The following is a 13,292-nucleotide window of genomic DNA, read 5'->3' on the forward strand; positions in this document are numbered from 1 at the left end:
CTTATCCCCATAATCCCACAAATTTACCCTTGCTAGCCCATCTGACACTAAGGGGCAATTTAGCACGGCCAATCCACCTAACCCTGCACATCTTTGGACTATGGGAGGAAACCGGAGCACCTGGAGAAAACCCAGGCAGATATGGGGAGAATGTGCAAACGCCACATGGACAGTGACCCAAGGCTGGAATTGAACCCGGGTCCCTGGCGGTGTGGGGCAGCAGTGCTAACCATTGTGCCATCCTTGATAAAGACCTCACTGCCCGATTGGCTTGATCCTCCTGAAAAGAAGAAACGTGGGTCTCCTGCTGTCTCTTCAGCCAGGAGATAAGACCCCCAACACCACAACAAGATTCCACCCATCCTGTCAGCAGGGCAGGGTGATCTTGCCAGAGTAATGTATCTTCCCCACACCAAATGCTAACTGAGTACTTGATCTATCTGCAACTGACACTCAGGCAGCTGTGGTAAATGATTTAGACTTTTAACTATAATTCATCACTTTGTTATGAGAAATGACAGCTCCCCTGAGACTACTTTATTACCATAGTGACAGCTGCATCGGTAGTCTTTAATTCAATTTATCATCAGGTTCAAGGAGGCAGACAGATTAGATCAATTCTTTAAAGATGTTGGGGGGAAAAGGCAATGTTACATCAATAGACAACACCAAAGACAAATTGTATTAGAGCAAACTCTTTCCGCCTGCCTCTTGCAACTATTCATTGGGTGAGTCTTCGGGTCAAATTTTACATGAGTAATGTTAGTCTCACTTAGCAAATACAGCCAAAAAAGCAGAAGCCTATCTATCATTAAAACAACATCTAATGGTAACTCATAGGGAGGCAATAGTCACTAGACTATTAATCCAGAATCTCAGGTAATGTTCTGGGGACCTGGATTCAAATCCTGCCATGGCAGGTGGTGGAGTTTGAATTCAATAGGGAAAAAATCTGGAATTAAGAATTTACTGATGACTATTAAACCATTGCCAATTGTTGGAAAAACCAATTGGTTCAATAATGTCCTTTAGGGAAGGAAATCTTCCCTATCTGGTCTGGTCTACATCTGACTCCAGAGTCACAGCAATGTGGTTGACTCTCAAACGCCCTCAGGAAACAAAGGATGGGCAATAAATGCTGGCCAGCCAGTGACACCCATGTCCCATGAATGAACAAAAAAAGTATGAACCATGTCGATAATTAATTTTAGGGTTATAAATTCTTGTTGGTGAGTACTCTATGTTCTTTTTTAGGTACCCCAGTAGTCATGGGGTCTTGGACCAGGCCTACGTGTAAGTGTTGTATTTCCAGGGCAGTTCAGCCTCTTGTCGCTTTGGAGCTGACTGAGGACATCAACATGGAAACCAAACAATGGCTAATGGACCGAATCCAGGCAGAGAAGATAATGGGTGGTATGTCAATTAAGATTTAGAGAAACATTAATCCTAAAATTAAACTGGGGATTGGGCTCATTCCCTACAGCGCTTAGCCCCATCTGAATTTGTTGGACCAATAGAAGGGAATCTGCATGGGTCTCCATGGTTGGCAGTCCCCTGCTCCACGGACCCCGATATTGCCCTAATTGGCCTGCTCCAGGATCAACCTTTAAATTATCCTTACCAACAGTCCAGGCAGAGATTTTGAGACTGGTCTTTACTGGTAGGCCTAACTCAGTCTTTGTGGATTTTGGTGCACCTCACCTCACTCGGCACACTGCTCATCACTGCTACACTGGGTTCCCTACCATAATCAGGCATGGAATTTCAGAAGTGTTCACCTGCCATTCACTTTGTCAGGAGATACTCTGTCCCTTGCAAAGACTTGTTGGTAAATCCTAGGAACAGCAGAAACCCAATATAAATGGAGCTCCCCCTAAATATGAGAGTTTTGTCCAGTACAAAGAATCCTACAGTGCAGAAGAGGCCCCTTGGTCCATCAAGTCAACACCAACAGGCAAGAAACATCTGAACTCCCACCAAATCCCATTTACCAGCACTTTGCCCACGGCCTTGAATGTTACAATGTGCTCATCCAGGTACTTACTACAGGACGTGAGACAACTCACCACTATCACCCTCCTAGGCAACACATTCCAAACCGTCATCACCCTCTGGGTAAAAAGGCTTTTCCTCACATCCCCAAACCTCCTGCCTCTCACCTTGAACCTGTGTTCCCTTCAGCCAAGGGGAATAGCTAGTCCCTGTCCACTCTGACCATTGTCTCTCACAATCTTGTGCATTTCAATCAGGTCACCTGGATTTTCCCTTCTACCAGCCAGGGCTTTCTTGTATCCCCTCTTTGCTTTACTAATTGTTTTCTTAAGCTCCACCCTGCATACATCACTATTGCCTCTGCTGATTTTTTTTCCACTGTACTTGTGGGATATGAGGAAAATGTTTAGGAAATCAGAAACACAAAGGGACTTGGGAATCATTGCTCAAGATTCTCTTCAGGTTAACATGCAGGTTCAGTCAGCAGTTAGGAAGGCAAATGCAATGTTAGCATTCATGTCGAGATGACTAAAATACAAGAGCAGGGATGTACTTCTGAGGCTGTATAAGACTCTGGTCAGACTCCATTTGGAGTATTGTGAGCAGTTTTGGGCCCCATATCTAAGGAAGGATGTGCTGGCTTTGGAAAGGTCTGGAGGAGGTACACAAGAATGATCCCTGGAATGAAGAACTTGTCATATGAGGAACGGTTGAGGACTCTGAGTCTGTACTCGTTGGAGTTTAGAAGGATGAGGGGGGATCTTTTTGAAACTTATAGGATACTGCAAAGCCTGGATAGAGTGGATGTGGAGAGGATGTTTCCACTAGTAGGAAAAACTAGAACAAGAGGGCACAACCTCAGGCTAAAGGGATGAACCTTTAAAATGGAGATGAGGAAAAGTTACTTCAGGCAGAGAATGGTAAATCTGTGGAACTCTTTGCTGCAGAAGGCTGTGGAGACCTGGTTATTGAGTGTCTTTAAGACAGAGATAGGTAGTTTCTTGACTGATAAGGGGATCAGGGGGAATGGGGATGAGAAAAAAAATCAGCTATGATTGATTGGTGGAGCAGTCTTGATGGGCTGAGTGGCCTAATTCTGCTCCTATGTTTTATTAAAAGCCTTTCTTTTCCATCTCATTGTATCCTGAATATCTCTGGTCATCCCGGTTCTCTTGACCTGTGTCTCCTTCCTTTCACCACAGAGGGAACGTGCTGGGCTTGTACCCTCCCCATTTCCTTTTTGAATGCCTCCCACTGCTCTTCTGTACCTGTTAGTAGCTGTTCCTTGGCCAGATCCTGTCTTACTTTACTGAACTCCACTCTCCCCAATCCAAAACTTTGTTTTTGCAACTTATCTATTTCCTTGTCCATCATGAGTACAGTAAGAGACTATGGATCCCCAGTGCCTTGGTATTTTTGAATTATGCTATTACATTTTCTTCATTTCATTTCCATGCCAATTTTCTCTTTGTCCTCTTCGTCAACCTTCTCTTGTGGTCTTTTACTTTGTGCTTGTGGTTACTCTACTTTTCATCCTTATCTAATGGTTCCACTCTGATCATATCATTTACACATTGTACCTTTTGCTTTGTCACATTCAGCTGTGACTCTGGGGCTCTCTGAATTTTCCTTGCCTTTGTAAATCTTTATTTTCCCCTTCTGGACACCTTCTTTATTTTGTTCTCTCTTCTTTTTCTGTATTTTGTTCTCTAACGCACATCTCTTTCAAATGTTTCTCACAAGATCTGTCCAGTCACCTTGCACTTTTTAAATTATCACACTTTTTATTTGTTTTTCAGTTGTTACCCTTCTCTTTCCTCTCTTTTTGCAGCTATATCTTTCTTTCATCCTTTAGTTCTCAATCTCTGTTAACTCTGTTCCTTTCTCACTGTTTTCCCTGTCAGTACCCCAATCATTAATTTTTTTTCTTCTTTTATCAAAGAGTTTATGGAGACGTGTATCATATATATAGGTTTCCTTGTGTCACTCTACTTTGTCTCTCTCTAATTCCCTTCATTTCTCACTGTCAATTTGCTCTCTGCTTGCCCAGATGCTACATGGGTAACTTGTAGGCTTGGTATTCCAGAGGAATGAAATCAACTGGACCAAGGCTTTTCTTCATTTGACCCAATCTATGATTTTGAATAGCCAATTCCTTCCTCTTCATGCAGGTGCTGAACTCATGGTCCATCCCGGTGAAGATGATGAAGGCAACATGCTTCTTGTTTCTGCATCTCGACATGTTCTCCTCAGGGCAGCTGAGCTTCTGGGATTTTATAAGCTGTACAAAGATGGGTCCATGATCTCATTTTCTTATAGGGATAGGAAAAATTTTCAAAACTCAGGTATGGAACGCAATCAAAAAAAACCCCTCAAATTTCCTTGTTTTGCTAACATGTCTAACTGGTCTAATCCTTGTGTTTTCTTTCCAGATAACATAAATGAATTCTTGACACTCGCTGAACGGCAGTTCATCATTCTGCGCACACTGGAGAATATAAAGGTGGTAGATGAGAAATATATTCCAGGATATCCCTCTCAAACCCTCTATCCAGGAGAAGCAGTTTGTAAGTTCCTATCAGTAGATTGTGAAAGAGTGGCAAACCAACACTAGTCCTTTTACACCTTAAAATATGAGAAATATCAAGATTATTTCCTTTTTATGCAAATTAGACAGGCAAGACAAGTATTGGAAACATAGCAGTGATCCATGCAATGCAATTTTCATTTGCACAGTGGTGTAATCACACAATGTAACCCACCAGTGAAACAACCAGCAGGGCAGTGCCCATACAACAAAATAACATGTGCTTTGTGTCACTCTCAATTCGAGACAAGACAGCTAAAGTATTCCCTACTGCCTGTGGGACCAGAAACCAGGAGGCTGACTGGAAAACCCTGGCAATTGGCCTTAAGTAGCCATACGCTTGGTTAATTCTTTTTACTAGTTTATACCTGAGATTCCATGATCAATTGTGATTTAATTCAGACGTATGTTCAGTGAAAAGACCAGCAGGGTTGTACAGTGGTTAGCACAGTTGCCTCACAGCACCACGACCCAGGTTCAGTTCCAGGCTCGAGTAACTGTCGGTGTAGAGTTTTCACTTTCTCCCCTTGTTTTGTGTGGGTTTCCTCTGGGTGCTCCGGTTTCCTCCCGTAATCCAAAGATGTGTGGGTTAGGTCGATCGGCCATGCTAAATTGACTCTAGTGTCATGGGGATTAGCAGGGAAATGAGGATTATGGGAATAAGGCCTGGATGGGATTGTGGTCAGTACAGATTCAATGGGCCGAATGGCCTCCTTCTGTATTGTAGGGATTCTATGAATTGGTTGCATCACCCTCCCCACTTGTGAGCAGGTAGTGCTGCTGACCACCTCTCACATCTGCCCCAGGGAACATGACCCAGTGCTGGGATAGAGACGGGAAAACACCAGGCAGGCCATCGGTGTGCAACTTGATACGTACCCATCTGTCCGTCTCCATTCCTGCCCTTGACGGAGGCTAAAACCTAGCCCCTAGAGGTCTTAGAGGACTGCAGAAATACTGGAGCAACTTCAGCTTTTCAGCCTCTCCAGGAGGCATGTGAAAGACATTCCTATTGTGGTTGTAAATAGTATTGAAAACATATGTCTGAATTAAATCCCAACTGATGGAGGAATCTCAGGCACCAACTAATAAAAAGAAACTTTAATATTGAGAGCAGGAAGTTTTTCTTTACAGGAAGAATGATCTGCAGTGGAATGCACATCTATAATAGCGCTGGGTACTGTTAGAGACCAGAACAGAAACTGCATGGGTATATTATGAAGTTAGCCTGGACTCCAACTGGTTTTGATTTTGACATTAGTGTGAGCATGAGATGTTTCACCCCAGGTCTCATTTTATTGACCCACTAACGGGTCAATAAAATGACTTACTAATGGGTATGATTGCCCACCTAAGAAACTCTGTGTTATTAGTCATGTGTTCTGTGGGTCATTACCTGTCTGATCCTTAAGTCGCATCTTTGATTGTATCCTTGAGATGTTTCCAGGAGATGAGTTAGTTCCTGGACTTGAGATTGTTGGTATTCCTTTCTCAGGCTCCTTTTCTGGGCCTCCTCTTACATCAGGTGTCCACGAAGAATTGTGTCCTTTAACCAAGAGGTTCCTCCAAGTAGGTCTCTTCTGAGGATCTCCAGCATTCAGTTGGTTCCAGGATTCTGGTCCTGTTATGATACTGTGCCTTTAAGAAATGTATTTGTGCCTTCTTTTTTGTAATTAAACCCTCCTCTGACCCCCCAGGAGACAAGCCTAAAAAAAACTGCATTAACTCAGATTAAGAAAACACCCCCATAATTAGGAGCAATTGCTTTTCTGCATGCCAGTTGCAGATAAATCAGCACAGTTTAAACAGAATTGAATCTTGAGATCTTCTTCACAAAAAAAGTGGCCAAATACATTTCTTGAAAGCACAGTATCATAACAGGATCAGAACCCTGGAACCAACTGAATGCTGGAGACCCTTGCTCAGACGAGACCTATTTGGAGGAACTTCTTGATTAAAGGACACAATTCTTCGAGGCACCCAATGGCAACAGAAAAGGAGCTTGAGAAAGGAATACCAACAATCTCAAATCCAAGGACTCAACTCATCTCCTGGAAACACCTGTCAAGGGTATGGTCAAAAATGCAACTTAAGGATCAGACCTACCAGCTAGACAATGACCCACAGAAGCCATGACCAATAACACAGAGTCTCTTAGGTGGGCAATCATACCTGTTAGTAAAGTATTGCTGAAGAAGAAAAGGAATAAAAGGGGCAAGTGTAGGATCATTCTACATGGGTGAATTGTGATGCACAAAAGACTTTCTGCATCAGCAATTATTATGTGATCTTGCAAATGCTCCCACTTTCAGACTCCCAATGTTAAGAATGACACTTTTGGTAGGAGTACACATGCATCCAAACACGCAAGTTCAGTCCTCTTCTATCACTAGCCTTCATTTCAAACAGCAGTAAGGAGCACTGGTAGCATCACTTCAACCTATCTTAGCAAAAGTGCACTTCGTAGATTCCAGCCTGAGATGGTAAATGCATTATAACTATTGGTTGTAGGTCCGACTTGCCTGCCTTGGTTCTATTGCTTTTGGTAAAATTCAGCTTTATAGTACAGGCAGTCAGTATGTCTGGTGGGAATACAACTCAGATTTTGTGAGAGCAGGATAATTATTATTTCAACTTTACAAGTGATCATGTTAAATAGAGTTAATGGACTTTTGTTTATTTATGTTTCTCAGATTGGAGTGATTGACAGAGTCATGTGATATGGTTCATGTGCAGTCCTGAGTTCACAGCAGAATGCAGTTTTTGCAATTTGAGGCTGAAACCTACTTGAGGTTAGGAGTGTTTTGCAAGCTTCTGAAACTCATTTCCTTTATGAAAGCTCCAAGGCTGTCCACACTTATTATTAGCAAGTATATTTGTGATTGCTAATTATGTTTAAAGAGTCCTTTAAATCTGTAAGAGGACTGTTGCTTATCTGGAACTGAAAAAGTGATAAGTTAGAAATTAACATTGTTTCTGGCACACTGGTTAGCACTGCTGCCTCACAGCGCCAGGGACCCAGGTTTGATTCCCAGCTTGGGTCACTGTCCGTGTGGAGTTTGCACATTCTCTCCGTGTCTGCATGGATATCCCCCGGTGCTTCGGTTTCCTCTCACAGACCAAGGATGTGCAGGTTAAGTGGATTGGTCATGCTACATTGCTCCTTAGTGTTAGGAGGAACTAACTAGGGTATATGCATGGGAATATGGGGATAGGGTCCGGATGGAATTGTGGTTGGTGCAGACTCGATGGACTAAATGACCTCCTTCTGCACTGTAGGATTCTATGATTCTATAAATACACTTTCAAATATTGTTAAGCTGTTAATAGTTAAGTTGTTTCATTTGTTAGATTTAAACTGTATTATTAAATAAAGTTTATTTCACTAAAAAAGATCCCTAATTTGTCAGTGGAAACATTCCTGGAAGGAAGTATCCTTCCCTCACATTTATGCCAAGTGGAAAAGTTGTTGGGGTCTGGTCTGGCTTCATAATGTAATCTGGGTTTTTGGTCCAGGACCTAAACACAGTAGCAGCAGTAGGATTGGTGGGAAAGTAACGAGACAGTAAGTGTGATCACAGAGTCAGCATCCTTTACAGAAAGAATCATAGATTAAAGTAAATAGGAGTTGATGCAAACCAATTCCTTTTCCCCACCAACTTTGATCAAACTATTTGAGAAGAATAATGTCCTGTGAAGGACGATACTGAATAATGTGCTGGAAAGAAATGACAAAACTTGGACTGTTAGCCTTGAAAATGAAACTGGTCATGGTTGGAACACTAAAGATTGTCTTAAAAGTTTAGAAATATCGGCTGATTCTCTGACCTTGTCTGCAGCTGGGATTCTCTGCTCCTGCAGCAGGAATGGAATACCTGGAGGAAACCCATGAAGACATGGGGAGAATGTGCAAACTCCATATAGACAGTGACCAAGCCAGGAATCGAGCTCAGCTGAGTGCCAAATTCTGCATCCTCGCTGATAGTGGTGGTGGGAAGTGTGAGACCAGAGAATCCTGTCCATCCAATGCAACCAAGTGTTACAATTAAGAGTGTTGAACTTTCAGTACTCCAGAAATGGGTACAGTCATCTTTTGATATTGTACTGGACTACCAACACATTACATTGAGTTCAAATCCCACTGTGACAAGATATGCCAATAGACTTCATTTTCTAGTTCCATCTGCCATGGGAATGGCCATGGACGGGATAGAAAATTTGACAGACTGTTAAAAGGTCCTTTGACGTCAGGTGGAAATTTCCAGTCTCTGGGTGGACAGCACTGGAAAATCCCACCCTGGATAATGATGATGATTACTGAATTTTTGTAAAAAAAAACCCATATGTTTTACTATGTTTCTCAGGGAAGAAACGATATCAGCCTGGTCTATGTGTATCTCATGTCCCACATAATATGATTAAAAAATGTTTAATTCCCCCTGGATTGGTAATAAGCTTTATCCATTTCCTTAGATTGATTTTAAATGTGGAGTCTGACAATTTATCCCATAGTAACTCCATTTTTAATGTTGAGTAACAGATAATCTGTCTCTTAGTCCAATGCTTTTTAAAGAAGGCCTTAAGAGGCTAAATCTGTAACTTTGACAGAACGGTGATAAGGCAACTGTGTTTAGTGTCCACAGCCTCAACTCTCATGTGTCTTGACTTCAGTTAACAGGCTACAGAAAAGCAAGATCCTACATACCTTCTACCCATTGCACGATGAGGAAATGTTGACAGAGTTGGGAAATCGCTGGCATGCTCACAGGAGCCTGAGCTTACAACCTATTGGTGAGCAGGTCAAACCTTGAGGGTCACTTGTCTGGTTTTCATGTTGTCTGAACCATTTTACCAGGGAGGTGATTTCCCAAACATTGATCACTATATCCATTCCTTTCCTGTGTGATGGTCACTTGTCAGACCCAAATAGTGTTCTTTCCTTCAAAAATTGGTTAACCCTGTCCAGAATCTTTCAAAATACAAAGTCTGTGACATACTGTGGTGGTCCCAACTATCTCTTATCAGTGTCAAACCTGGAAGGCTCTTATGGTTGTGCTTGGCTTAGTGTTGTAAGATCCTACGAGTTAAAGGTCCTCCACATTAACACTTACTTTAACACTGCAATGAAGTTACGGGGAAACTCCCCTAGTCACCACAACTCCAGCGCCTGTTCGGGTCAATACACCTAACTAGCATGTCTTTCAGACTGTAGGAGGAAACCGGAGCACCCAGAGAAAACCCACGCAGACACAGGGAAGAACATGCAAACTCCACACAGATAGTGACCCAAGCCTGGAATTGAACCCAGGTCCCTGGTGCTGTGAGGCAACAGTGTTAACCACTGTGCCACAGCGCCAGCTCTGACACCCTACACATGGTTAAATGAGATATGATAGTGAGCATATACACTAAATCATGCGATGAAACTGGACTCCTTCATGTAATGTATGGAGAGTGTTGTGTCTTTATTACGATGGGAGTTTCATATATCAAATGGGGTTTGACACAATTAGTAGACTCTCACCTCAGAGTCAAAACACTCTGGGTTTAAGTCCTACTCCAGTGTTTGAGCACAAGAACCAGGCTGATGCTCCAGTACTGCACCGTTGGATATGTCGTTTTTTTTTTGGATGAGTTGTTAGTCCTGCCCTCTCAGGTGGAAGATCCCAGTGACACTATTTTGAAGAAGAGCAGATGAGTTCTCCCCAGCGTCTTGGCCAATATTTATCCCAAAATTAACATTGCAAGTGCAAATTATCTGGCTATTATCACATTGCTGTTTGTGGGAGTTTGCTACGCACAGATTAAGCTGTCTTTCCAACATTATAATAGTGACTATTTTTAGAAGTATTTCATTGGCTTGAAAGCGCTTTGAGACATCAAGTGAAAATTGTCATAGAAATGCAAGTCTTTTTTTTACAATGGAATACAAAGGCTAGTGTGGCATGCAGCATTACAAGGCTTAAATTTGCCATGTTTTTCGACCATGCCTCCCCATTCATTAAGTCTAGTTCTTGATTTTCTCTGAGTAGGCCCCATGCTCAGTAGGGCCTGAGTAGGCCCCAGACCTACTCATAGGAAATCAGGGAGACTAAATGAAGACAAAAACATAAGTAGAGGGGAGAAGGGGCTGCCAAGAGTTGGGTGAAGAAAATTGCCTCATTTTCCTAATGGTGAGGCGGTTTTCCAGGATCTAAGCAGCTAGTCAACAGTATTGTCTTCATATGGCACCCATGATGTGGAGATGCTGCCATTGGACTGGGGTAAGTACAGTAAGAAGTCCCACAACACCAGGTTAAAGTCCAACAGGTTTATTGGAATCACAAGCTTTCGGAGCACTGTTCCTTCATCAGTTGAGTGAAGGAGCAGTGCTCCGAAAGCTCGCGATGCCAGATCAACCTGTTGGTCTTTAGGTTAAAGACTTCACTCACCTGATGAAGGAACAGTGCTCCAAAAGCTCGTGATTCCAATAAACCTGTTGGACTTTAACCTAGTGTTGTGAGACTTCTTACTGTCCATATAGCACAGTAATGCAGCTTGATAATTTTATTTTCATGCTTTTGTTTTACAGATTCAATTTATAGGTATTTTGGTGGTTCTGTTGCCATGTACTTCAGTTTTCTAGAATACTTCACCTGTTCTCTGATGCCAGTGGCAGCCTTTGGTACCATAGTGGTTTCTCTATCAATGGACACGATAGACAAATGCATCCTCTTTTCCTTCCTGAATATGATCTGGTCGACTGTGGTCATGGAGTTATGGAAGCGCCGCAGTTTTGTTCTGTCCTACACTTGGGGCACCATGCAGATGAATAGTCAATTTGAGGAGCCCCGTGTGGATTACAAAGGCCCAATGGGAACAAATCCTATCACCGGTCGCTACCAGCCTTATTACCCTGCATGGAAACGCAAGGTGAAGATCTGGCTCGTTTCTGTGCCAGTACTGTGTTTGTTCCTGGGCTTTTCTCTCTTTGGGATGTTTGTTTTCTTCAGAGCAGAAGCGTGGGTCAAGACCTATCACAGTGAAAACGATGGCTGCTGGGCCTGTGTATTATATTTACCAAGTGTTCTTCACACTCTCTATGTTACTGGCATGAACGCCTTATACAAAGTGATTGCTCAAGTTCTCACTGAATGGGGTAAGTACATGCTGTGAACAGTCAACAGCAAATAATAATCCAGATGCACACTGCCTGTAGAAATATCGGCCAGCATTCCCACATTTCCAGGAAACATTTGGTTACTGATAGTAACATTATGGTTACTTGTGTCCTATTACCACTGATTATGCTAACCTTTCAGAAGTGGGTTGGGATCTTGAGGAAATAAAGTTCACTCTCCTGGTCCCTGCTGAGAGAACAAAAATCATAGGATCACTAAAGAAATTTGTGCTCTATTACTGCACTGTCTGTTAGCTATAACAGTATTGAAGATGGAGAAACTGAAGAATCATGTCATACAATATGCAGAGTTTTTTATGTCAAATCAGTCGCTAGGCAATGCACAGTCTGCTGGCCAGTTCTGTCTGCTTCAATCATAATGACTTTATGCATTTTCTTCTAAGTTTCAGCACTCCTATTCCAACTCAAATCCCTCCAGTTAGAAAGTAGCAGAATGGGGTGCTGTTACAACTGTATTATGTATGTGTCAGCTATGCAGTAGTGCTGTCTCTGTCTCTGTCTGCAGTTTGTGGATTCAAGCACCATTTGAGACTTTGAGGTTTAAACTTCAGTGCAGCACTGAAGGAGAGCTGCAGTGTCTGAGGTATCACCATAGAATAATAAAATCCCTACAGTGCAGAAGGAGGTCACTTGGCCCATTGAGTCTGCACCAACCACAATCCCACCCAGGCCTTTTTCCCCATAACCCCACTTATTTACCCTACTAATCCCCCTGTTACTAAGGAGCAATTTACTGTGGCAAATAACCCATACATCTCAAAGATGATTCACATTCATCCAAATGTTACTTGGTTAATCTAATTGGTGGGGATGTTTGTCTTATCAAGGCTATTCTCTGCATATAGATGTAGGGAACATTAACTGGATCTGAAATACAGGCCCAACCTATATTTATATATATTGCTGCATTTTCTAAAGGAAAATAGTGGCAACACTTTAAAATCTGCTTCATTGGCTATAAAATGCTTGAGGTCATGAATGGCACAATGTAAATGCTAAGCCGTCTTTCTCTTGTACTGGGGCAATGGTTAGGAGACTCCAGTTTGAATTTGAGGTTTGACTACTTGGCACATTCTCCTAAGGAGAACTTAACAAACAGGCCTTTCTGGTTGGAGCAGTCATTGGCAAGAATTTTCCAACAGTTCATGCCAGTGGGATTTTCCCACCCTGCTGCAGTGAACAGAGATTTAGCCTGTCGCCAAATTCTCCAACTTTGCCGCATTGGGAGCGTGGCATGACTGGACGGTAAGATTGCATTCAAATAACCTTCAGAATGTCAGCATTAACAACGTGACAAAGAAATTCACAGTGGCGGAAAGGGTGAGTGTGAAACACCTCTATTTTTCTACATTAGAGGTGCGAGATAAATGAGAATATTTAAGGTAAAAACATTTGATTTATTACTGACACATATTAGCATACAGTGAAAAGTGTTCTTTCTTGCGCGCTATACAGATAAAGCATATCTTTCATAGAGAAGGAAAGGAGAGAGTGCAGAATGTAGTGTTACAGTCTTGGCTAGGGTGTACAGAA

General features: G+C 42.4%; 1 protein-coding gene across 1 annotated transcript in view; it reads left to right on the forward strand.

The window, feature by feature from the left end:
- Nucleotides 1-1,240: 1,240 nt before the first annotated feature.
- ano10b (anoctamin 10b) overlaps nucleotides 1,241-13,292 on the forward strand; it is a 32,305-nt gene continuing 20,253 nt past the window's right edge. Inside the window, 6 exon segments of the mRNA XM_080187126.1 lie at nucleotides 1,241-1,257; nucleotides 1,259-1,413; nucleotides 4,164-4,337; nucleotides 4,425-4,559; nucleotides 9,251-9,370; nucleotides 11,151-11,717. Of these exon segments, the coding sequence (XP_080043252.1) occupies nucleotides 1,241-1,257; nucleotides 1,259-1,413; nucleotides 4,164-4,337; nucleotides 4,425-4,559; nucleotides 9,251-9,370; nucleotides 11,151-11,717 (1,168 nt within the window).

The sequence above is a fragment of the Carcharhinus amblyrhynchos genome, chromosome 4, assembly GCF_965287045.1.
Source record: "Carcharhinus amblyrhynchos chromosome 4, sCarAmb.v2.hapA, whole genome shotgun sequence".
In the NCBI taxonomy this organism is placed as follows: Eukaryota; Metazoa; Chordata; class Chondrichthyes; order Carcharhiniformes; family Carcharhinidae; genus Carcharhinus; species Carcharhinus amblyrhynchos.